The sequence below is a fragment of the Nycticebus coucang genome, chromosome 19 (assembly GCF_027406575.1).
Source record: "Nycticebus coucang isolate mNycCou1 chromosome 19, mNycCou1.pri, whole genome shotgun sequence".
Classification (NCBI taxonomy): domain Eukaryota; kingdom Metazoa; phylum Chordata; class Mammalia; order Primates; family Lorisidae; genus Nycticebus; species Nycticebus coucang.
In genome coordinates this window covers 58,105,871-58,132,994 of record NC_069798.1, presented here as the reverse complement: position 1 = coordinate 58,132,994, position 27,124 = coordinate 58,105,871, and the positions used below count along the sequence as shown (strand labels likewise).

General features: G+C 42.8%; 1 protein-coding gene across 2 annotated transcripts in view; it reads right to left on the bottom strand.

The window, feature by feature from the left end:
• Positions 1-27,124, bottom strand: part of TNFRSF11A (TNF receptor superfamily member 11a) — a 374,190-nt gene that overhangs the window by 257,910 nt on the left and 89,156 nt on the right. Inside the window, exon 10 of one of the 2 annotated variants that reach the window (XM_053572068.1) lies at positions 701-803. The exons of the other annotated variant lie outside the window; for it this stretch is intronic. Coding sequence (XP_053428043.1) covers positions 730-803 — 74 coding nt within the window. The 3' untranslated portion in view covers positions 701-729. The remainder of the gene's footprint in view (positions 1-700; positions 804-27,124) is intronic. 2 annotated transcript variants of the gene reach the window in all.

Genomic DNA, 27,124 nt, shown 5'->3' with positions numbered 1-27,124 from the left:
TGGAGGATACCAGAGTCCCACTGGGTGCTGGATCCCTCAGGCATTCTGGAGGGGGACACACCTTGAGACCTTTCTCTGGGGAGCTCAGAGTACCTGTCTTTTAATACCTTCCCCCCTAATTTTTAAAAGTAATATATATTCATTATATAAAATTTTGGAAAAGCAGAAAAGTATGTATTTTTTAAATGTTATAACCTCTTTACCCAGAAATGACTGCTACTAATATGACTGCATATTTTCCTTTCTATTTTCCTTCCATCTATCTGGTAGAGAAATTCATGGAAAGGGCTGATATTATAGATTATACTTCTACACCCTGCTTCTTCCAGTTACCATGCTGTTATGAATATTTCTCCATGTCATTTAAAACTCTTATACATATCCAATTTGATGGCTACAAAATAGTGCTTTTTTTTTTTTTTTTTTTTGCAGTTTTTGGCTGGGGCTAGGTTTGAACCCACCACCTCCGGTATGTGGGGCAGGTGCCCTACTCCTTTGAGCCATAGGCACCGCCCCATCATTTTTTTTTTTTATACTTTTATTAACTGTCCACGTTTGGGAACTTTAGGTTTGTTTTGCAATTTGGGAGACATATGTATTTGACAATATTGATTATTACCTTGGTCAGTGTCCTAAAAGAAGAACTGCTGGATTAAAGGCATATGCATTTGGAAGGATCTCAATAAATACCAAGTTATACCTGGTTCCTTTCCACATCCTAGTGAGGTCTTACTCTTGTGTTGCAGCTGCCCAACATCTGGGTGGACAGTTCTTTGTGGAATGAACGGTGAACAGCCAATGTCCTGGTAGGGAGAAGATAAAGAATAAACTTGTCTATGACTTTTATGTCACAAAGCTCAAAATAGCCACATCCCCCTTTTATTTAAATGTTTTGGGGTTTTTTTTCTACTGCAGCTGCAAAAGGCTGAGTATGAGGCCAAAAAGTCCGAGGAAAGAAAGCATTGGCAGAAATCAGTTACCTATTTTCCCCTAAACAAACCCAATCGGTAACAGGAAGGAGATGGATGCTGATTGTTAGGTGTTCACATTTCCTCCCAGCAGATCGTATATAATAATACAAGCTGCAGGAGACGGATATTTGGTATCAACACAATCATTGTTTTGTGAACCAGGAAACCTGGCAGTGTTGGTGGAAATGTTGGCCAAATCAGTGCCCCGATTTATCTCAAGGCCACGTGTAGAAAAACCAGTGCTTGCAGGACCCACAGACACCCTTGAGTGACCTGGGAAAACCTCTCTGGCTGACTCACTTTTCCTAATCCCTTTGCTTCATTAATTTTTTACTATGAAATATTTTAGTTATAGGAAAAGGTATACCTACAACTCAGCAGCTTGTTTTTGTTTTTTTAGAGACAGAGTCTTACTTTATTGCCCTTTGGTAGAGTCCTGTGGTGTCACAGCTCACAGCAACCTTCAAGCCCTGGGCTTAGGCAATTCTCTTGCCTCAGCCTCTCTAGTAGCTGGGACTACAGGCATCCGCCACAACGCCTGGCTATTTTTTTTGTTGCAGTTTGGCCAGGGCCAAGTTTGAACCCACCACCCTTGGTATATGGGGCCAGCGCCCTACCCACTGAGCCACAGGCGCTGCCCTACAACTCAGCTTGTTACACAAAACAGAGTGAGCCTTTGTGCTCATTCCTTATTACATTCTCCTCTTTTGCCTACAGTAAACAATCAAATGAAAAAATTTTCTTAAAATGCTCACTACTGAACAAAAGGTGGGTATAATTTGTGTCTGTTGCTTTATCCTGGGAGGTGAACTGTGAGTCTACGAGAACAGTTTCTCTATCAAAGAACCACAGCTTTCTCCAGAAATAAAAGTGACTGTTAACAGCTGCTTGTCCCAAGCTGAAAGTCCAAATCAGAGTATTGATTTGGACTAAACTTCAGAGAGCGAAGAAGGAATCTGTCAGAGCAAATGGGAAACTTTAACCAATGATAATTCACTGCAGCAAGAGCTGCGTTTGAGAGAAAAAGATGAAGCCGCAGCAGCCAGAGTTTTGCTCTTAAAGAACTTGCAAATTCTCCTTATAAGAGACTAACTAACCTTCCACGGATGTGTAATCAGCACCAATGACTCTTTCAGCCACAGGACCTGAGATCCAGGCACTGTGGGTATTTCAAAACAAATGTTTTGAAACTAACCACCCACACCTGCCATCTCCCTGCACCCACAGAATTTCAACACGGGTCTGGTGGTGCAATGTTGATATTCCCCTGGCAAAAAAATAAAATAAAATAAAACCTTCCTGGAGGATGTAAGGAGGAGGTAGGCTTCCTGGTAATGGCTTCCCTGCACAGCCCTTTGATAGTGTATTTATTTATTTATTTATAATCAAAATTATAAATAAATTTGATTTTAAAAATTACTTTCTGCACAAAATTTTGCCAGGCCACACTTTTCTGGGCTCATTTCCCAAAGTCATACACTTCTAATGCCACTTGCTGGGAGCCCCAACAAGAACACGAATTTGTCAATAATTACTCAATTTCATTTAAAGTGATACTGACCTTCCCCATCCCAGCCTGATTCCTTTTGGAGCTGATCTAATTTCTTTAGAGACCCGCAAGCCTGTGGATCCGTGTTAATTTGCTAATTGAGTTAGACTGCTGCTAGACTGCTGCCAGATGTCAGACAACCTTCAAGTGAGCTTTTCTCCTGCATCGAGCTGGGAAATGCTAGATGTAATGAAGTTATATGGGTTGAAAAAAAAAAGAGCTGATGAATTTTGGCCCAAATGTGACACTAATGGCAGTAAATTATTTGGATGGGGAATGCCATGTTGGCCTCAAAACTGCAAAACTCACAAGCCAGGCTGGCAGTGGGGAGACTGGTGACTTCTAGGCAGTGTCTCCTTCTTCTGGAAGCTTTGACACGCAGCAAGTGACACCGGGCTGAGAGGCATGACTCAGCGTCTGGCTCCCCTCCCCCGTAGGCATTTTCCCCTCTCCTGATCACAGTTGAAATGCTCTTCTCTATGACTCAGCTATCACGACCTCTTTGGGCAAGCTCCACTGCATGTGTTGTGGGCCAGAGCTCTCCATCAGAAGGCAAAGGCCTTATCAGCCAGGCGGACCGACCAGCAGCTGCCGTTTCCCAGGGAAACCACGAGTCAGCTGGGAAAGGTTTCCTGGGAAGATACCACGTGTAAAGTCCTTTGGGATGAAAGGCATTCTGAGGATGTAAGTTATCACTGTGAAACTCACTGAGGCTTCTCTGAATCGCTATAAATAATTCTGCAATGGCAGCAGATGGGAGGAGAGCCAAATAGTAATGAATATGACGAGGACAAACAAACAGGCCTCCGGGATGCCAGCCCAGCTTCTCCAAGCCACTGTTGGCAACAGGCTTGGAGGTGGTGGTGGGCGAAGCTGTACGCACAATATTGCATTAATCACCCGGGAGTGAAGGGAGGAAGCACTCTAGAATAACACAAGCTCCACTAATTAGGACAGGACACCCTACCCAGGACCAGAGCACTGACTTGAAGGGGCATAACTGTGAAGCATGTTAATTTGCCTGACCTGATGTTCAAATATCAAGCAACAAATCCCTGGTTATATAAGGAGCACTTCCTATTTACAAAGTGCTGAGCTGGAGAGATAACAAAGAGGAATGAGGCGCAGTGGCAGCACGGCCCCCTTCCCATGTAGAGCAAATGATTAAGTGGAAAGAGAGGAAAAGGAAACTTACACAACAACAAACTGCTATGTGAAACAGACTTTTTATGGCATTTCAGGGCACAGAAGTACAGGGAGGAAATGAGATGAAACCAGAATGGGAATGTTGGGATACAAAAGCTGTCAGAATCAAAATGGAGTTTGTAATGTCAAGAAAACCCTGACAAATGGCGCCGGGGATGGCCATGCAGAGAGGGCGCCCATGGGTGTGTGCCTGATAATGAAAAAGACTCTACAAAACCCACATCCTGATACAAAAGGCCATCACAACCTTACACAAAAAGAACTTTTCCAAGGACATCCGCCCAGCAACTGCCTGTCCAACCTCATACTACCTCCCACCCTTGTTATTGATCTTTGTAGCCAAGGAGATTTATTTCAAAACAATTATGGAAACCTCATTTTTTTTCTTTTAAAAACTTTTGTTTTTCTGGCTTGGCACCCGTAGCTCAGTGGTTAGGGTGCCGGCCACATATACCAGGGCTGCTGGGTTTGAACTCGGCCTGGGCCTGCTAAACAACAATGACAATAACAAAAAAAGGCCAGGTATTGTGGCGAGCGCCTGTAGTCCCAGCTAGTTGGGAGGCTGAGGCAGGAGAATCACTTGAGCCCAAGAGTTGGAGGTTTCTGTGAGCTGTTGACGCCATGGCACTCTACCAAGGGCAACATAGTGAGACTCTGTCTCAAAAAAAAAACAAAAACCTTTTGTCTTTCTTTACCTCTCTGAACACACACATAGTTTACTGTGGCATGTGCATTCATTCCTATTGCAATGCTATTCCCAAATAAACATTATTTTCTTTTAAAGAGCCTTTCTCTGTTATTTAGGTTGACTGGGAATAAGCAAATATAAAAGAGCTGCCTTGAGCTAGGATACCAGGATCAGCCACTCATTGATTAGTCTAAGCTGGTGTTTTTTTTATCTCACGGCACACTTGAACCTAAAGCTAAACTTCCCCGGCACACTTAAATTATGTTGATCAAAGAAAACAGTCAAAAAAAAAAAAGAACATACTTACTCTTTTGAACTTCTTTCAAAAATAATTTCATTAATGCTCTTTAAAATTTTTCATAGCCACCTAAGATCCTCCCATGGCACACTGGTTGAAAATCACTGGCCTTAGTGAAAGGGGGTGGGGAATGGAAACAGAGGCTCTTGAGTTAGGCAAGAGAGTGCCTCCTGCCCCTCTAGAGAAGCAGACCTAAGTACTCCCTGGATAAAAGTATTCCCATGTTGGGCTTCCAGAATTCCTATAAATTAAGATCAACAAAGTCAGTTCAGAATCAAAGAATATGGAAAACACAAGCAAACGGACCACATGAGTGAGAATCTGCAGAAATAGTGAACAGAATTCACCTCCCTTCTTTCAGGTAATGAAATTGGCAGGCTCAAAATATAAAAATAACAATGGATAAAAATCTTTAAAAGTTGAAAAAGGAATCACAAAACTAACCAAGCAATAAGAGACTATAAAAAATGACTCAGATGTTTTTGAAAAGAAAAAAAAATGAAAATTAGAAATGGAAGAAAAAAAAAACAACAACTCAATAGGTGGGTAAAACAGCAAATTAGGCAGGTGTGGGGGTGGTCTTAGAGGTGATGGATGGCAGGTCCTGAATGGCAAATGATGGATGGCAACTTAACAGAGGATGAGGCCAGGCCTGTTCACACTTTCAGAGCCCACTTGTAGTTAGTGGTTATGAATTTAAATTTGAATTTAACTGTAAAATGCAGCTTGCAAGCAACCCCTAAGGCACTTTCCACTCTGGCTTATCTTGGATTCCTCTGTGTGTGTCTGGGGCCCTCTTCACCCTCTAGTTCTTTATTTTTGAGGTTTTCCCTGAACTCTTCTATTAGATTTATTTGAACCCCCACCCCTGTTCTCATCCTGCTTCTACTTACAGAGCTGACATTTTCTTATGGTCACTGTTCTATGCTTTCAGCCAGGAGCTCCTTAAGGGCAAGGGCTGAGCCACAATCGTTGAATGCAGTGGTCAATAAATTGAACTGAGTTCTGTAAAATCCCACCAAATTATTGCAGAAAAGAGCTAAATGGTGAATGTTTCCCGTAAGATTCTTTTGGTGCTGTTACAAGATTTGGTTTGTCCTTAATTTAAGCACAGTGCTGAATGCGCAATCAATATTTTAGTAATTATGTACAAATAGTCCCCACTATAAATCAAAGTTGTTATTGCTGCCTTAAGCTTTGGCTTTGGTAAGAAGCCTTTTCTTGGATAACATACTGTTTTCCTAGTGTCAGCTGCCTCAGTCAGTGCTGAGCACCCTTCTCATACAAAGCTGCATGTTAGAGTTAGTTGGAAGCTTCTTATTAAGGGCAGATGCTACCCACCTGGTGCAGCTGGAGTAAATCTAAGGCATCTCTCTCACTAATGGAAAAATCAGGCCTCCATCTCTAATTGCAGGATTCTAGCCAGAGGCTATGGTATTTTGTCCAGGCCATCGTGATTTCTTACACAAAACTCATCAAGGAATTTAGGGAGCCTATGGTCACTCTTACTCAAAGAAAATTCTGCTTTTTTTGAGATCAAGATGGTCACAAGTAAACCCAGGCTGAAGCCAAAGCATCTCCCCCACGCATCTGCAGCCCCCTCTGCTCTCTGCATAGACTCTGGTCTGAGCTCTGACTCCCTACATAGGGTGTGGCCCTTCCCCAGGTGGTGTCCTGGGCTCATTTTCATGAGAATCACTTGTGTACTTATTTTAAAACAGCAAGGGTGCTTCACTCAGATCTATTGACTTACTCTCACTGTGGAATCAAAGAATCTTCTCTGACAAGCACCGTGCCCTAGGTCAGTTTCCTAGAAGTATAGCTAAGCTTAGGGTACTTGTGAACCTCATCTGCTGAGAGCAGACTGCCCTGAAAAGGAGAGCCAGGAAATAGGACAGGGCAAGGGAAGAGAGGTAAGCAAGATGCGATCCTCGCTGGAGAACCCAGTCTTGTGGGCAGCCCAGAGTACAGACTGCACCTTGGAGTTGTCCCATCTTGATGCAGAGGGACTGACCTTTTGTGCCGGTCATTGAACCAGAGTAACAGGTCAGTTACAGACTATTGTGTGCAGGGGCAGCATGTTTATGTAGGTCAGGAGTAACCCCCCAGGCAGAGCAGCCCCCTCTGCCAGGAGAGCAACAGAGCAGCCCTCAGGGCACAGCAGCCCTCACACTCACAGAAGGGAACTCTCCGCTGCGCCTCAATTCACAGCCCCTCCAGGGATTCTGGGTAGAACCAGATGGATCAGCCAACAAAGAGGAAGGAAGCAAAACACCTACATTTTTTTTCTTCTTTTCCCATGAGGAACTCCAGTAACATAGCAAACCAAGACAAAAGGGGTCTTCAGGAGTGGGGGTCCCCCGAACCACCTTCATTTCTTGCCAATACCATCTCAACCCCCTAACCCTGCACCATGTAGACAAGAGAATCCAGATGTGGTCCTAAGCCAAAGGAGGCTCCATGACAGGAAAACCTCTCATTCGGGGCGGCACCCTGGAAGTACCCCATTCCTTCACCTTCTAATGAGAGACAACTGTCATCCTTGGGCAAGCAGACAGCTGAACTGACACCAGCCACACGCACAAGGCTTGAACTTGAGCTCTGATCATCAAAAGGGAAATTAGCACTTCCCTCGGTTTTTACCTCCACATCGTGCCTGCTACTAACTGTCCACAAAGCCTTTGCTTCCAACTCAGCACATACATTAAAAGAGCACTTACTGGCCGCCACTTCTAAATACTGATCGGTAGGTCCACTGCTCTGCTGTCCGCCTCGCTGCTTCTTCCAAGCAACACCAACGTGTGCTTATGTTTCCTTCTGAACTGGACCCAGCGCAAACCCCACTGGACTTTCACTCCCTTCTGTAACACATGCCAAATTCACCAAATTCTCTCCCAGATCGCATTAAGAAACCTGAATACCTGACTCCCCTCTCGCCTTTGGTTCAAAATAAATTAAAACTGAAGACAAAGATTCTAACAGGAAATGAAAACAAAAACCTAATTTACCAAAAGAACCAGTCATTTACCCCCTGGAGGTATGAATAACTCATGCTTTGCTCTGAATGAGAGCACAAAAAAAAAAAGCACATGTGTTAAATATATATGAAAGCCTTACCTCAGACAGATGACTAAGGGTTATTATGCTGTGTTTTGGTTTTTGTCAAACCCACAGGGCTAATTATTGACTCAATAGAATTTAAGCTGTTACATAGCATAATTGGAAGCTGAGGGTAGTAGTTTGCACTCCGCTCCCCTTCCCAGCTGCTGCTGATCCCATCATAAATCAGACGGCAGGATTACCAGCTTACTTCTCTAGTTTTGTGACAATTTATGGAGAGGAAATCCTCAGGTCCTCCTCTTCTTTGACAGCCTTCCTGAAGGGGCTCCTTCTAAGTTCTCTCCCAAGCTGAGCCACCATCCCCTTACTTCTGACTTGTTTTGTCCTCCAGGGCTGTTTTCCAAGCTTATTATTTGGAGAAGAGGCTGCCCATGTATAAGTCCTCTTCTTTGTCACTTAGAGTTTCTAAGGGCCAGGAACCCTTTTGTACCAACTGGCCAGTGGTCTGAGGGTAAGATCAGGAAGCAGTAGGAACAGAAGAGGGCTGGGTGGTCACGGAGTACAACACACCCAGCGCGCAGGTGCGGTAACCGGGGAGGTTTTCCCCAGCTGAGGGCAAGTTAGTAGAAGAACCGCATCTAGACCCAGACAGGGCTCCTGCTCACTGTCCCCATCTCCTGGCATCACAGCCCTTTCCCAGGCCGCTCCGCTGGTCTCTTCTGAATGAGGGAATCCACCATCATTCCCAAGTGGCTTAATTTCACCACCGCATCCTGGGAAATGTGAAGCCCAGACAGCAAGATAACCTCTATTTGGAATATGTTCCACAAATCACTCTAGTTGATCAAAATCTGATTCCAGAATCATGGAAGCATAAGTTTGGTGCACACATGTATCACAAGGATAAAAATTGGCTCTTCTTAGAACCCCTTTTAGCTGCTGGCAAATTCAGTCATGTTACGTGTTTCCATTTAGCTCCTTCTATGTATGGGGTAGACGGTGGAGTCTACCAGGAAGGAGGTTTGAGCACTTACAAGATCTCAATTGACCTGGGTGGATGAAATACCCAGCCTTTGTGCCCCAGGAGCTGCTACCTTTCTTGGAAACTTACAGCCAGAGGCCTCATCATTGTCTTCCCTTCCTCCAACTGCATTTTGTCCCTTCTAGAGACTGAATAGCTACCGTGACAGCCTGCAGACATCCCTCAGCTCAGCAGTGCCTCTGCGTCATTCTCAAAGGACCCTTGGAACCAAGAGCAGATGCACTGCGCACCAATAAGCTTGGTCCCTGAGAAGAAGGCGGAGGGAATGCAGCCACCCAGGGACACTGGTGTCACACGCTGGCATTGGATGCTGTCTGGCCACCTTCCTTGTTGATCATTCCCTTCCTGATATTTTCAGACACCAGCCCCTGCCAGCTCAGCAGCACAAGGAGACCAGGTGATGGTTGGGTCTAGAATCTCAATTCTCTGAAAATGGCTTCTCCCCGGCCACCAAAGGGGAATAAACAATGCCCTGGAGATTAAAATCATCATTAACAAGGACACTTCTTTATGGAAACAGGTATTTTTTTTCTCTCTTTTTTTTTTTTTTTTTTTTGTAGAGACAGAGTCTCACCTTATCGCCCTCGGTAGAGTGCTTATGGCATCACACAGCTCACAGCAATCTCCAACTCCTGGGCTTAGGTGATTCTCCTGCCTCAGCCTCCCAAGTAGCTGGGACTACAGGCGCCCACCACAACGCCCGGCTATTTTTCTGTTGTAGTTTTGACCGGGGACGGGTTTGAACCCGCCACCCTCGGTATATGGGTCTGGCGCCCTACCCGCTGAGCCACAGGCGCCACCCGGTATTTTTCTTTTCTAAAGGAGATAAAGAATTCTTGGCCAGCTAGTTATTTAAGTTTATGAAAGCATACAGCATATGTTACTAATGCTTTTCTATTATTTTCAGTAATAATTGTAAACTAAGAAAAAGGCAAGATTCAAGGACAGAAGATTCAAAGACAAAATATAACTCACATTCAGAAGCTCTCAAAAAATAGTAAGAAACGTTACCTTAAAAAATAGATCAATCAATAGGAAGAAAAGTACTGTGTTTTTTTCCCAGTTATTAATGGTTAAAGCAATTTTTTCAGGCAAAACGCCCTAACTGAATCCTTGCAACCAATTCCACATAGGCGAAATACAGTGCACGGTGATTAAGCCTGTGGAAGATCAGTTTCTCCAAGGTGTAAAGGAAGAGATAATTGCCCTGTCCTCCATGACCCCACCTCTACCCCATCCTTCTCACTGCAACCACTGCTTACCAAAGGGCTATCAGATTTTTACATTTTTATGACTCTATTTCCAGTACCAACTAGCCCTTGTTTGCCTCTGTTTTTCCCAGGCTATTTGCTGGGCTGCTGAGTGTACAGTATTGTGTGGGTCCTCAGTTCCCATTCAGGGTCATTGCTGCCAAGCACACAGCTTAGAGAACAGGCTTCCGTCTCATTGGAGCTATGACATACCTGCTAGGTGCTTGGAACCTGTGATCACTGGGAGTGGAACTGTGCTTCAGTTTCCTCATCTGTAAGATGAGCATAGTTATACCTCCTGTCTTGGTTTGGGTCTCCTCTTTTCCAAGAGCAGAGCCTAAGTAAAGACTTAGGAGTAGATACATTATTTGGAAAGTCTATTTGCCTCCTAGAGCTATTGTAGCAAGTTACCACAAACCTGGTGGCTTGAAAGATCACAAATGCATCTGTCACAGTTCTGGAGGACAGATGTCCAAAGTCAAGATGTCAGTAGGGCCACGTTCCTTCTGAAAGCTCTAAGGGAGAATCCCTCCTTGCCTCTTCCTGGCTTCGGGTGGTTGTTCACTATCCTTGATGGTCCCTGGCTCACCAATCCCTGCCTCTGTTGTAACATGGCCTTCTTCTCTGTGACCCTGTGTATCCTTTTCTGTGTCTTACAGGACACTCTCCTTGGGTGGAGGGCCTGCCTTAATCCAGTACGGTCTCATCACCATCCTTCATTACATCTGCAAAGATCCTGTTTCCAAGCGAAGTCACATTCCGAGGTTTAGGGTGGACATGGAATTTGGGGGGGGTCACTATTCAACCCAGCACAGAGCTCGTGGTGCCTTTCAGGTCCTTAATTCTGGACGGACCTCATGTTGACAGTGGGACCTACCTGGCGGGGCAGTGGAACGTCCTAGAAGGGAGGAAGAGTGTAACTGGGAGGAAGAGTGTAACTGGGGACCACGCCTATAGCTAAAATTTCCCTGTCAATCATTTTTAAGCAATTTGGCTCAATCTTTAAGGCTTAGTCCTCTAAGAATTGGCAAAGATCGAAGAGAGGTGGTTTCTCGAACTGCCATTCTCAAGGGGAGACAGGACACATCAGAACCATCTGGCGGGGGGTGGGCTTTACAGAGAACATCTGCCCCAGGAATTCTGAAAGGGATTCAGGAAGGAGTGCCTTGCCAATGCAATAATTTCCATAGTAAACCGCTTTCACTTTTGCAAATACTTTTTGTATGTCTTATTATACAGACCTCAGGTGTATAACTTGTTTCAAAACATGATTAGACACTTTCTTGCTGTTAGTTGTCCCTACCCTTGTGTGGGGGGTGGAGTGCAGAGAAGAACAAGTTCAGTAGGGAGCAGCCTCCTGAAAGGGCAAACAACCCGAATTTTCTCATTTCACATTTCCTGGAATAATAAGCCTACAATTTGTAGCAGGGATGGTAAATCAAGTTTGCCCTACTAGTTGAAATGCTTTGAAATATGTGGCTGAGCAGAGTGCTGTGTTAGGCAAGATTCTGAGTCTGCATCTGGGCAAAATGGGCAGAAAGCCACATCAGAGTCACCCAGTGCCATGAGTCTCAACAGGAATTCTCAGGGCACAAGCCACACATTTGTCATCTCCAGTGAATCGCCTTTTTAGGACTATTTCCTACATATGTTGTTGCCAGACCTAGGTGACAGATTTTTGTGCCCCGATACATAAATATACAAATAAACAAAATCATAGAAATAAGCTATTTCTCTGCTATTACTACTTTTCCATATTTCTAAAGACATCTGGTTACTAAACGTACAAATCTTGTGATTTTTGAATCATAAATTCTTAGAGACAAGTCACTGGGTCTATTTATACTCTCCAGCTGAGCATACGCTTGATATCAGTTGTGTAACGAGGATTTGTGGGTGTGAACCGAGCCCAAGCTAAGCTAGCCAGAGTTGGGGTTGGCGAGTGAATATGAAGTAGGCTGAGAGTGTTCCGGTCCCAGTTCTGCCCCAGAGGGCAGTTACAACACCTTGGCAGATTATGCCAAGCCTTGACATTTCACTTTCCTGTCTGTAAAATGGGCAAAATGATTCAGCCCATCCTCCATCGCATGTCAGAGTGAGATAGTGGGAGGCCTCTGTGGAGCCCAAGTGTGGCCCCAGGCAGGGCCAGAGTTGTCTTTCAGAAATCATCCCTGCACATCCTAAGTGCAGTGCCATGACAAACAAGAATGTTTGTATGAAGAGGGCACTGCCCAGGAAGTCCGGCTCTGAATGTTAAAGAGAGACATCTGGAAGTCTCCAGGGCCCAGTGATTCTGAGAGTGCCAAGCAGCAAAATAGGATCATCTGAAAAGTCAGCTGTGGCTCCAGGGTGGGGGACAAGGCACGGTCTGAGGCCACGCCTGCCAGAGGGAGCTGCAGTTCCAGGAGCTGACCTTTCACTTCCTCTTCTCGGGAACCTAGGACAGGCCAGCCAAGGTCATTTGAGCTCCCAGTCAGCCCCTAAGGACATTGGAAAGGGCCTTGGGAATTCCTCAGTTAAATGTTTGCTTTTTTTTTTTTTTATTTAATTGAGAAAGCAGGAGGAAAGTCATTTTTGCCAGGATCCCAAAGCTAATCAGTGGCTGAAAGGAGACAAGAATGCCAGGACTCAGATACCAGGGATGAGAGAATGCACAGGGAGCCGGAGGGGAGCCCCCGAAGGAAATCTCTATTCCCTGGGGTGAGCTGGGCTCCCAAACAGGAAGACCAGAATGAAGTGACACTGGTGGGTCCCTTCCCAGGTACAGGGGCTATTGCTTGAACAGGAGAAAATAAACCTGTGGGATTTCAGTTTTTCTATCTATTTAATCCAGTCAATAATGAAATCAGTAAAAGTTATTTTTTTCAATTAATTTTTTACTTTTATACTTTTTTTTTTTTTTTTTTTTTTTTTTTTTTTTTTGGGCCAGGGCTGGGTTTGAACCCACCACCTCCAGCATATGGGACCGGCGCCCTACTCCTTGAGCCACAGGCACTGCCCAATTTTTTACTTTTATTATAGGCACGTAATGTGTGATGTTTTAATACATGCATACAATGTGCTTTTTTTTTTTTTTATTGAGACAGTCTCCCTTTGTCACCCTCGGTAGAGTACCATGGCATCATAGCTCACAGCAACCTCAAACTCTTGGGCTCAAGCCATTCTCTTGCCTCAGCCTCCCTAGTAGTTGGGACTACAGGTGCCTGCCACAGTGCCCAGCTATTTTTTGTTTTTTTTAGCAGGCCTGAGCTGGGATCGAACCCACCAGCCCTGGAGCAGGTGGCCAGTGCCCAAACCACTGAGCTACAGGAGCCCAGCCCATATAATGTGTTATAATTAAGTCAGGATAATTGGGGTGTCTGTCATCTCAAAGATTTATCATTTCTTTGTGTTATAAAACTTCCAATTCCACTCTTTCAGTTATTTTAAAGCACACCCCTCAACTTACTGTTGACTGTAGTCACCTTGTGCTAAGTAAGAATTCTTAGGACAGTCAGAAGTTATGGGTTATGGGACCAGAAGGATTGGATGTAGCAGACATCTAAACTGCAGAGTCGGGGCCAATGAATTTTCTAGTAAAAGGCTGTAGTAATTGGGCACAGTGGCTCATACCTGTAATCTCACAAGTCCGGGGGATGGAGGCCAGAGGAGAACTTGAAGCTATTTAAGATCAGCCTGTGCAACATAACAACATCCCAGTCTCTACAAAATAAATTTAAAAATTAGGCAGACATGGGGGTGCTTGATTTTAGTTCCAACTACTTGCTTGGGAGGCGAAGGCAGGAGCATCACTTGAGTTTAGGAGATCAAGGCTGCAGTGAACTTTGATTATGCCACTGCACCCCAGCCTGGGCAACAGAGCAAGACCCTGTCTCAAAAAAGTAAATAAATAAAAGGCAACACTAGATTAAAAGAGAAGTGAACAGATCCATGGGTTAGCAAGGATGGGCAGTGGGCAGGCAATAAGGGCTGGGCATTGTCTGTAGAGAATTTAACAACACTAATAAAACATCTAAAAATTGCACTGCTTTTTATTTCCACCAGTGCTAGCAATTCTAAACAGTGTTAGTGACACAAGGGTCCTCCCCAGATAATCTTTTGTTGGTCTAAGTTCTGAACAATTGTGGTTACTGTTGAGTTTAATGGTGAACACTTACGCCTAAATTAGCACGTTTTTACTGTCTCTCCTTTAGTAAACATTGCGTTCCACATGGAAGTGATTTGGTTGTCAGTTCATAAGGATTTAGCTACATGTGTTTGTTCTGAGGATGAGGAGTGAACAATGAGGGCCATTATGGAGACAGAGGCAGAGAACTTGGGTGACTTCAATTCTGTCATTCTATGTAAACACGCAAAAATAAGAGCAGACTGTCAGAAGGGGCCCTGAACAGGTAGAGCCCTTTAAAAGGGCTACTTGTAGATCAGCACAAAGAAATTGTGAGAAGGCTGTTACTTCAGCAAAAAAAGGGTGGGGGCAAGAATCAATGAACAGTTACATAGAAAAGAGAATCAGAATTCAATGAGATATTAGGAAAAATGCCCAATGTGCCCATCTTCTGTTGCCAGAAGAAATTTCAGGGGCAGCGTTTGGAAGCCTCAGTCACTTTCACCAAGGAATGGACAAGAGCACAATGGCTCATCTAAGTCCCTGCTTGCTGTCATTTGGCCACTTTATTTTTGTAGAAGAAAAACTTGAAACCCAAATTAATAGAAACTTAAAAACGATTTCCTGGTGACGGTTTCTTAGTGAAAAATGTTCAACCCTGGACACAGTGAAATCTGCTAGAATAATCAGTCCTAAAGAGATAAAGATGTGAATCATATTGCCGGTTCTAGAACTGGTTGGGACAAGAGCTTTACCACTTATACGAATCTTTGTCAAATTTATCTTCATGCTTACCACCTTTCTTAACTCCTTGTATGTTTCTGGCTGCAGGGGAAAGAAAACTTCAGAAATTGAAATGAATGAAAACTATTCCTCCATCAAGGAGGAGTGTAGACATGGATAAATGGTTAGACCATCTACTGAATGTGAATATACAAGGAAGATCGATTTTGATGAAATCATTCACAAAATTGCAGACGTCTCAAAACCAAAAACTGTAATGTTTTATGTATTACCAACATGTAGGTATACGTTTTTCCCATTTTCTACAAAAAAAAAAAAAACCCACAATTTAAAAGTATTTACTTTTTTCCTTTTTTTAATGTAGTATTCTTGTATTTATTTATCTGCCATGATTACATATGTGAAGTTTAATGAAAGAAAAATTTCATTATGTTTCTTTTTTTTATTTTATTTATTTTTATTATGTTTTTATTGTTAAGTCATAGCTGTGTACATTAGTGCAATCAAGGGGTACAATGTGCTGGTTTCATATACAATCTGAAATATTCTCATCAAACTGTTCAACGTAGCCTTCATGGCATTTTCTTAGTTACTGTATGTAGACATTTGTATTCTGCCTTTAGTAAGTTTCGCCTGTACCCATTCTAAGATGCACCATAGATGTGGCCCCACCCATTGCCCTCCCTCCACCCTAACCACCCCCTCTTTCCCCTTCCTTGGCCCTTTCCTCATAGTCTTGTGCTATAGTTGTGTTATAGCCTTCATGTGAAAGCTATAATTTAGCTTCATAGTAGGGCTGAGTACATTGGATACTTTTTCTTCCATTCCTGAGATACGTTGCTAAGAAGAATATGTTCCAGCTCCATCCATGTAAACATCAAAGAGGTAAAGTCTCCATCTTTCTTTAAGGCTGCATAGCATTCCATGGTATACATGTACCACAATTTTCTAGTCCATTCGTGGGACGATAGGCACTTGGGCTTCTTCCAAGACTTAGCAATTATGAATTGGGCTGCAATAAACATTCTGGTACAGATGTCTTTGTTATATTGTAATTTTTAGTCTTCTGGGTATAAATCTAGTAAAGGAATTATAGGATCGAATGGCAGGTCTATTTTTAGGTGTATAAGTATTCTCCAAACATACTTCCAGAAGGAACGTATTAGTGTGCATTCCCACCAGCAGTGTAGAAGTGTGCCATTTTCTCCACATCCACGCCAACATCTCTGGTTTTGGGATTTTTTTATGTGGGCTACTCTTACTGGGGTTAGGTGATATCTCAAAGTAGTTTTGATTTGCATTTCTCTGATGATTAAGGATGATGAGCTTTTATTCATGTGTTTGTAGATCGTGCGTCTGTCTTCTTTAGAGAAGTTTCTCTTCAAGTCCCTTGCAATGCCTGTTTTCTTCTGCTTTCCATTTGCCTGGAATATAGATGACCATCCCTTCACCTTGAGTCTATATTTGTCTTTTAATGTAAGATGTGATTCTTGTATGTAGCAGATATCTGGCTTGAGTTTTTGTATCCAGTCAGCCAACCTGTGCTGCTTTAGAGGAGACGTTCTTTTCTTGCTAATACGTTTGAGTTCTCTGTGGATTCTGGTTATTAGACCTTTATCAGAGGTACAACCTGCAAAAATTTTCTCCCATTCTGAGGGCTGTCTGCTTGCTTTACTTATGTTCTTGGCTGTGCAGAAACTTTTTAGTTTGATCAGGTCCCAGTAGTGTATTTTTGATACCGCTTCAATTGCCTGGGGAGTCCTCCTCATAAAATATTCACCCAGGCCAATTCCTTTTAGAGTTTTCCCTACATTTTCTTCAAGTATTTTTATAGTTTCATGTCTTAAGTTTAAATCTTTTATCCAGTGAGAGTCTGTCTTAGTTAATGGTGAAAGGTGTGGGTCCAGTTTCAATCTTCTACAGGTTGCCAGCCAGTTCACCCAGCACCATTTGTTAAATCCATTTGTTAAATAGGGAATATTTTCCCCACTGAATGTTTTTAATTGGCTTGTCAAAGATTAAATAACGGTAAGTAGCTGGATTCATCTCTTGGTTCTCTATTCTGTTCCAGACATCTACTTCTCTGTTTTTGTGCCAGTACCATGCTGTTTTGATCACTATCGATGGTAGCATGATTCCTCCTGCTGTGTTTTTATTTCTGAGTAATGTTTTGACTATTCGAGGTTTTTTATGATTCCATATAAAACGAAGTATTATTTTTTCAAGATCTTTAAAATGTGACAATGTAGCTTTAATAGGAATTGCATTAAAATTATATATTGCTTTGGGTAGTATAGACATTTTAACAATGTTGATTCTTCCCAGCCATGAGCATGGTATGTTTTTCCATCTGTTAACATCTTCAGCTATTTCTTTTCTTAAAGTTTCATAGTTCTCTTTGTAGAGATTTTTCATATCCTTTGTTAGGTATACTCCCAAATATTTCATCTTTTTGGCACTACTGTGAAAGGAATAGAGTCCTTGACTTTTTTTTTGGCTTGGTTATTGTTGGTATATATAAAGGCTACAGATTTATGGGTGTTGATTTTGTAGCCTGAGACATTGCTATCTTCTTTGATCACTTCTAAAAGTTTTGTAGTAGAGTCCCTAGTGTTTTCAAGATATACAATCATGTCATTTGTGAAGAGTGAAAGTTTGATCTCTTCTGACCCTATGTGGATACCCTTGATCGCCTTTTCTTCCCTAATTGCCATAGCTAAAACTTCCATTACAATGTTAAAGAGCAATGGAGACAATGGGCAACCTTGCCTGGTTCCTGATCTGAGTGGAAATGATTTCAATTTAACTCCATTCAGTACGATATTGGCTGTGAGTTTGCTGTAGATGGCCTCTATTAGTTTAAGAAATGTCCCTTCTATACCAATTTTCTTAAGTGTTCTGATCATGAAGGATGTTGGGTATTATCAAAAGCTTTTTCTGCATCAATTGAAAGAATCATATGGTCCTTATTTTTTAGTTTGTTTATGTGCTGAATTACATTTATAGATTTACGTATATTGAACCAGCCTTGAGACCCTGGGATAAATTCTACTTGGTCGTGGTATATAATTTTTTTATGTGTTTTTGGATTCTGTTTGTTAGGATCTTATTGAGCATTTTAGCATCAATATTCATTAGTGATATTGGTCTATAATTTTCTTTTCTTGTTGGGTCTTTCCCTGGTTTGGGGATTAAGGTGATGTTCGCTTCATAGAATGTGTTGGGTAATATTCCTTCTTTTTGTATATTTTGGAAGAGGTTTAGTAATATAGGTACTAGTCCTTCTTTAAAGGTTTGGTAGAATTCTGATGTAAAGCCATCTGGTCCTGGGCTTTTCTTTTCAGGGAGATTTTGTATAGCTGATGCTACTTCAGAACTTGATATAGGCCTGTTCAGCATTTCCACTTCGTCTAGCTAAGTCATGGTAGGTGGCGTACTTCCAGGTATTGGTCAATTTCTTTCTGATTTTCATATTACTGAGAGTAGAGTTTCTTGTAGTATTTGTTAAGGATTTTTTGAATTTCTGAGGGGTCTGTTGTTATGTCATTATTACCATTTCTGATTGATGAAATTAGAGATGTTACTCTTTTTTTCCTGGTTAGGTTGGCCAAAGGTTTATCTATTTTATTGATCTTATCAAAAAACCAACTTTTGGATTTATTGATCTGTTGTATAATTCTTTTGTTTTCAATTTCATTTAATTCTGCTCTGATTTTGGTTATTTCTTTTCTTCTGCTGGGTTTGGGGTTGGAGTGTTCTTCCTTCTCCAGTTGCTTGAGATGTCCCATTAAGTTATTAACTTCCTCTCTTTCCATTTTCTTGAGGAAGGCTTGTAGGGCTATAAATTTTCCTCTTAGGACTGCCTTTGCAGTATCCCAGAGATTCTGGTAATTAATGTCTTGATTGTTGTTTTGTTCCAAAAATTTGGTAATGTCCTTCTTAATCTCATCTATAACCCATCTATCCTTCAGGTTGATAAGGTTGTTTAGCTTCCATGTTTTTGTATGGGTATGCAGGTTCCTGTTGTTATTGAGTTCAACTTTTATTCCATGATGGTCTGAGAAGATGCAAGGAATAATTTCTGTTATTTAAATTTGCTGAGGTTAGATTTGTGGCCTAGGATGTGGTCGATTGTGGAGTATGTTCCGTGGGGTGATGAGAAGAATGTGTATTCAGTTTTGTTGGGATGAAATGTTCTGTAGATGTCTGTTAAGCCTAGATGTTGAATGGTTAAGTTTAAATCTAAAATTTCTTTGCTTAGCTTCTTTTTGGAGGCTCTATCCAGCACTGCTAAAGGGGTGTTAAAATCTCCAACTACTGTGGAACTGAAGGAAATCAAGTTGCTCATGTCTGTTAGAGTTTCTCTTATAAATTGAGGTGCGTTTGGGTTGGGTGTGTAAATATTAATAATTGATATTTCATCATATTGAGTATTACCTTTAACAAATATGAAGTGTCCATCCTTATCCTTCCTTATTTCAGTTGGTTTAAAGCCATTGCATCTGTGAATAGGATTGCAATGCCTGCTATTTTCTGCTTTCCATTTGCCTGGAGTATAGATGACCATCCCTTCACCTTGAGTCTATATTTGTCTTTTAATGTAAGATGTAATTCTTGTATGCAGCAGATATCTGGCTTGAGTTTTTGTATCCAGTCAGGCAACCTGTGCCTCTTTAGAGGACAATTTAAACCATTCACATTAATTGAGAATATTGATAAGCCTTTCGAGAGTCTGGTGGACATTTTTAATCTTTTTGCGACTGTGGAAGTTGGAATTTGATCAAAACTTTCTGGGTGGCTTTACTTTTGTGGTGGAGGATTACACTGGTCTTTATGGAGGATAGGTCTGAGAATGTCCTGGAGAGCTGGTTTAGTTATGACAAATTTCTTCAACATGTGAATGTCATTGAAGCATTCAATTTCTCCATCATAAATGAAACTCAGTTTAGGTGGGTACAGGATCCTGGGTTGAAAGTTATTTTGTTTTAGGAGATTAAAAGTCGATGACCATCCTCTTCTAGCTTGAAAGGTTTCAGCAGAGAGATCTGCAGTTATTTTAATATTCTTGCCCTTGTACTTGATGGTTTTCTTTCATCTGGCTGCTTTCAGAATTTTCTCCTTCATATTAACTTTAGTGTAATTGATTATGATGTGTCTGGGGGATATCTTATTCAGATTAAGTCATGCTGGAGTTCTGAAACTGTCTGCTATCTGAATTTCAGAATCTCTTGGCATGTCTAGAAAGTTCTCCTTCATAATCTCATGGAGAAGAGACTCTGTGCTTTGTGAAGCCACTTCATCGCTTTAGGGGATCCCTATAAGATGAATATTGATTTTCTTCTAATTATCCCAGAGCTCTCTGAGAGAGTGATCTGTTTTTGCCCTCCATTTCTCTTCCTCTTTGAGAGTTTGGGAGCGTTCAAAAGCTTTGTCTTCAATGTCAGAAATCCTTTCTTCTGCTTGCTCCATTCTGTTACTGAGGGATTCTACTGTGTTTCTCAGATCTTTGAGGGCTGCAACTTCTTGTCTCAATGTGTCAAAATCTTTGGTCATTTGGTCTTTGAATTCATTGAATTCTTGAGATATCTGTTGGGTTACTGCTTGGAATTCTAATTTGATCTTATTTGCTATCCAGATTCTGAATTCGATTTCTGACATCTCAGCTATTTGTTTGTGCATGGGATCTTGTGCTGTGTCTGCCCCATTGATCCTTGGGGGAGTTGATCTACTCTGATTATTCATATTGCCAGAGTTTTTCTGTTGATTTCGCTTCATGATTGTTTTTCACCATTGCCTCTGGCCGTCCTCAGAGTTGGAGAGGTGTCTCTCCAAGATTAGACCCCAGCGGGATCACTTTATTATTGATGGATCTTTGTAGAGAGTGATCCAGTGTAGTTCCTCTAGGGCTGCCCAAGCCAGGGAGTTCTGGTTGTGGAAGCAGCCCCGGAGTGTGACACACCTGGATTCAGCAACAGGGTGGAAGGTGGTGTGCACGGTTCTGGGAGTGCCTGGTGCCCAATGACTTTGGCACAGAGAGTCCAAGGCTCCAGGAGTCTCTGGCCAGGAGATGGGCTCTGCACAGAGGCAGGGAGGGATCCTGAGGGCACGCGGCTACCAGAGTCCCTGGCCAGACGAGCAGGCCGGTGTGGAGGCAGGGAGGGTACAGGAGGGAGGACGCAGGGTTACGCGGCTCCTGCAGTTCCTGGTCAGGGCATGCAGGGGCCCGGCGGGCGCAGGTCGCAGGTTGGGGGGGGTCGCGGTGCATCTCTTATGGAGGTCCAGGTGGCACCAAGCCCTGGAGTTTGAGGTTGCTATGAGCTGTGATGCCACAGCACTCTACCCAGGGCAACAGCCCGAGGCTCCAGTGTGCCAAAACCAGTCTCACTCTGCCCCTGAGGGTTGAGGCTGTAAGGCAGCTCAGTCCCTGCCTTTAGGCTGTTCAGTCACTAGGTTACTAGCTCCCGCCCGATCCTTGCTCTGCAACCCTGGGGGAAGAGATTGCCAGGGCAGTTCTCTCACAGTGGCTCCCTGCAGCCCATAGCCGAACACTATTAGCTCTGTCTGGCTCAGCAGCTCAGTCTGGGGCCCTAGACAATGCCCAAAGTTCTCTGCACTCCTGCTCAAGCTCTCCCCAAGGCAGTTCAACTGAGTGCCAAGTCCAAAAACACCAGAACAGTTCACAGGTAAGTCCTTTCTGGTTTGCAGTCTCAGTGCTGCTTGTACTTACGGCTGCCGGTGGGATTAGGTCAATCGAACACATGCAACCACTTGCCATTTTTCCACTGTTTTTGTCCTCCTCTTGGGATCCAGAAGTCCCTTGCTGACTCCCTGTATCCTCAAAGGGATGATTATAGGCAGATCCTACCAGCCACAGATGCATGGATTCTTATCTCCCCAGACTGTTTGCGCCCAGTTGCAGGGAAGCTGTTACTCGGCCACCATCTTGCTCCACCCTCTTCATTATGTTTCTTTCCCTGCCATTATTATTATTATTTATTTAATTTCATGATTATTAGTAAAACTAATTTTGTCACATGGTAGAGGAGTTGTTAAAGACCATCCATGCTGGGTGATTTTGCAGCCCTCCTACTGGCCTCTTTTCTCTCTCAGGAATGTAATTAATTCCCTCTGCCTCTCGTGCTATCTTCTCCTGGTTTCTCCTCAAACCTTCACCTCTCGAAGGCTGTGTGATACAGTGGAGAAAGCAGGGAGTTTGGGGAATGTAAGAGAGAGCTGTTTTGTTAATTCTGGCTCTGTCACTAGATAGCTGTAGTATCTAAGGAAATTTACTCTCTGAGCCTTGATTTTTCCAAAAATAAATGGGATAATAGCAGAGTATGAAAATTAAATGAATAAAGACAGGTACAGGATTTAGTACAATGTCTACTCTGCAGAGACCCAGGCAAGGTATTCTAGGGGTGAATGTTCTCAATTTTAGGCATCGGCAATAGAATAGCTAGGAGGAATTGTAAGGGCAACCAGTTGTCTCTTTGGAAAGACCTAGTCTTAAAGAATTTAACATTTGGCATAAGACTTTGGCCCTCCTGCTAGGGACAGCTCTAGTCATAGTTTAATCAGTGCCCACTCTAAAAGTGCCATTCTTTCACAGTTGCACTGAGACGGATGGTGAGGCTTTGTCCCTGTCGCATGAAAATGAGGGCTCAGATCACATAGCAATTCCTGCTGTGGAAGAGGGACGTGGCTGTGGAGCTCCATATTTTTCCATCCCTGCTTTTGCCTCTCAGCTGTCAAAAGCTTGAATCCAGATAATGCAGTGTTTTTCAGCCTTTTTTTTTTAATCTCACAGCACACTTTGAACCTGTAGTTAAACTTCCACAGCACATTTAAATTATGTTAACCCCTCCAAAAAAAAGAATAAAAAAAAATACGCTTCCTGTGCTTTGAACTTCTTTTGAAAATAATTTAATTAATGATCTTTAAAATTTTTCACGGCACACCTAAGATCCTCTCACAGCACACTGAGATAATGTTTTCCTTGAGCCAGGGTCATGATCTGAGAGGTGGGGCCGGGCCAAATCTTGAAGAGCTGTTTGGCAACTCTAACAACTGGCAAGGAAGAAAGAAATCAGTAAACAATGTTTTAAAAATATGTTGAATGCCAAACATACTGTACTTAATTTTGAATATTTATTTGTGGATATTTGCTGCTATTTCAAGAATTCTGGTAGCAAGTACCCAAGTGTTCCAAACCCCTACCTGTTGCTGAGTAGAGACTTCTGAAACATGCTCATGCCTCCAACAGCCTCCCGAGAAAGCTGGCAAACCAGGACAGAACTGATAACCAGACAGACCCCTGCTGCAGCTGACCCCAGAGGGGGGCCACTTCTGCCCAGGCTCAAAGCCCTGCAAACACCTCTGAAGGCAGCATCTCTTACATCCTTTAACAGCCAGAGAAGGATCTGTTACTTTACTTTTCATTGTAGGCTAACCTTTCTTAAACTTCCTTATATGTTTGAATCCTTATCACATCCTAGAATTAACACTACCAGCAAAAAAAGATAAACGGACTACAAGGAGTTAAGAGGTTTCTTATTTGCCCCAAACCATCTTCTTTGTACTCAGTGATGACTCTCTGTAACTTGTAGTCTGGAATTTAGTAAAACAAACAACCCTCTATTTCAAAGATAATCCTAATTTTCATGGATTTGCAAACTTCAAGTATAAGTCTTTCAAGTCTTTGTCTCTGAAAACTCTCTTACAAAACCCCTCTTTCCTGATCATTTCAGCTCCCCCTCCCTGCATTTCTTTGCTTTGTTAGGACTCTCTGGAAGTGTGAAGAACAGAGCTGAAGGTTCTCCAAGCTGCGGGTATGTGAAAGTCATGGGATGAGGCTTCTAGGAGTGCTCAAAAGTGCTGGGACACAGAAGATGAAACACTGTTATTTGTTCTCTTCCTCCTTTCTGATCTGGGAGCACATCTAAACCAAGCCTCCCTTAGTCAGAAGGCAGAGATTGTTTTGTCCTTTGGGTTAGAGAAACTGGATAGACCCCAAATGGGAGATTTGGCAAAAGAAATAATTTCTGCAGGTTGGGACTTCCTGTGAACTTTCCTGAAAGCATTCAAGAAGCTCTAAGAGTGTAGTTTTGGCTCCCGGGCCTGGCTAGTACAGGAGAAGGTTTTGGTGCCCTGGATTAGAAGGGCGATCATGAGTGGATCTTGAGACACAGAAGACTAGATTTCAGGGCGGCGCCTGTGGCTCAGCCGGTAGGGCGCCGGTCCCATATGCCGGAGGTGGCGGGTTCAAACCCAGCCCCGGCCAAATTAAAAAAAAAAAAAAAAAAAAAAAGAAGACTAGATTTCAAGCCTCAAGGCTAAAGGAAAAGGCTCAAAATCATGTTGAGATCAAAGTCAGGGTCGGTGTGCATATGCAATCATCAGGAATGAAATCTTTCCCCTGGGCAAGGAATGTCCCCTGAAACCTGTAGACACAGCTAAACCATGAATTTTCAGTTACTATTCAATACTGTGCAGTGGTCTCAAAGAGGGTACAGACCAGACACCTAAAAGACCACAGGATTTGGTCCTTTTAAAAGACTGCAACATTCTCTGCTGCGTAGGACTCACAGTGGAAACTGAAATATCATTAGAGACTTCACTGTTCATTGTGGTTCTCCAGCTTGAATTTTCTTCACTATACATCCTTTCTTCATTCTTTCAGCAATGGTCATGAGTTGCACAGTACAATAAGTAGCCACTAGCTGTATGTGACTATTTAAATCGAAATTAATTAAAATGAAATAAAATTAAAAACTCGTTTTCTTAGTTACACCAGCCACTTTTCAAGTGCTCAACAGGCACATATGGCTACTGGCTACCATATTGGACAGCACAGATTACATCGTTTGTGTTTGTTAGGTAAAGTGCAAGTTGTAGTTGAGCCCTTCACCCAGGAGGTGTGCTGTATACTCTTACATTGTACCCACTAGTGGAGAGCACACCAATCCAACTCTTCCCCTCCACCATCTCTCTCCCCCTCTCCTTCCTCGCCTCTCCCCTCTTCTTCTCCCTCTCCCCCCCCACTTGAATTTATTTATTTATTATTAAATCAGAGCTGTGTACATTAGTGCAGTCAAGGGGTACAATGTGCTGGTTTCATATACAATCTGAAATATTTTCATCAAACTGTTTAACATAGCCTTCATGGCATTTTCTTATTTATTGTATGAAGAATTTGAATTCTGCATTTAGTAAGTTTCACCTGTACCCATTCTAAGATGCACTGTAGGTGTGGCCCCACCAATCACCCTCCCCCCCACTTGAATTTAATTGTTTTTTATTTTTCTTGTGTGGGCATAACCATTTATTTTAACTTGTTGCCACCTGATTTCATGGTTTGGTCTTGCGTTTATCATGAAAGTGCTTTCTTCACCTTGAGGGAGACGGGTAGAAGGAACAGGTCATAGTTGAGGCTGTTAGTGAGGGAGGCAGTGAGTTCTGTTTAATCTGAAGATTAAATTGAATGTTGAGGATAAACAACATCTTCTAATCTGAAGATTAAGTTGAATGTTGAGGATAAACAACATCTTCTCAAGCTGCTTTTTCCAGCTTCTCACTCAGCTGGGATTTTGCTGCTGTAATTGCTGGATACTGAAGCAAAGTGCAAGGACCTCGGCCCACCCTTAAGTGGAGCTCCATCTAGCGGGACTGTGGCGAAGCGCAAGCGGCGTGTTGCCAAGGGAGTCCCTTTGGCGTAAGGGCTGGCTGGCATCTGCCTCTTATTTTAGGCGCTGAGTCAACGGGATGCTTGAGCATTTCCTAAATCCAAATAAGCCGAGGTAACATATCACGGATTTAAACAGGACATGCATTCATTGGGCACGGATATTTCAGAGCCCCATAACTTGAGTTTCATTTACTCTTGACTGGAGAGAGAGTGGGCACTGCGTGGAGTTCTTGGCAGCAGGAACTGCCAAGGAAGGAGGAGGGAGACCAAGGCAAGCGTGCTGGACATTTCTGTAAAAATCAGCCATCAGCAGATTGAATGGCTATCCTCCTCGTGGAGAAAGAAGCAGACAGATGACTGGGCAGTACCAAGCTCCAGAGCTGGCTCTCCACCCTCAAGATGAGGAAAACTCCATCTGCCCCTGGACCTAGCTGGGGCCAGCATTGTGGGGACCCTAAATGTTTACATTTTACCTCATCACCTGTTGCTCATGTGATCTGAACACACGTGATTTCAGTCCTCTCAACCCCCCACCCTTGTAGCTGCAGCTTTCTATAATTTTGTAAGGTTAGGATTTTGGGGAAATAAAACTGCTCAGATCCGCACGTGTCACCCAGCCACGCTGTGACTGCTCTTTGCCAAGAATAAAGAGCTAGGGGCTGCGGTAGCGAAGTATCACAAACTGGGGGCTTGAAATCACAGAAATAATTCTCTCGGTTCTAGGCGCTAGAAGTCTGAAGCCACAGAGTTGGCAGGCCATGTTCTCTCTGGAGAGACTCCATCCCATGCTTTTCTCTTAAGTGTTTGTGTCCAGGCAATCCCCGGCTTGTAGATCAGTCACTCCAGTCTCCCCCTCTGTCATCACACGGTCTTCTCTGTGTGTGTCTCTCCTGCTCTTCTTATAGGACACCAGTCATTTTCCATCAGGGCTCACCCTACTCTGTATGACTTCATCTTAATTTACATCTTGATTATCTCTGCAAAGATACTATTTCCTTCAAAGGTCCTGGGGATTAGGACTTCAATTTATCTTTGAGGGGACACATTCAACCTATAAGATCTATATTCATTAAACTGATCTATAGCCTTTTAAACTGATGAGGAAGACAGACTGGAGAGGGGCACACAATCCTGCTGTTTGCTGTTTTGCTGAGTTCCTGCCCGCACATACATATGGCCTTCCATTACGTGAGGCTGTGTGTGCAGCCCAAGACAAGGCCATGATAGCTTATACTGAACATTAGTTAATGGGACTGGAAATGTATTTTAAAGATGGGATTTTTCCTTAGTGAGGCAATAAGGATCCATTATTCTGAACATGTTCTGGTTGATATTTGTCATTAATTCATTGCCTTTTATTTTTAGGGGGCATAGAGGTAAGAGTTATGACCTGCATAACACTATTTGGCCATTTCCTTTGAAATGGAAGGTCAACCTGAAATATGTAGAAATTTGCCTCTTTAATTCATTATTTATTTAATAGATAATTAAATAGATCCTATTGCACTAAAGCATATAATAGACTGA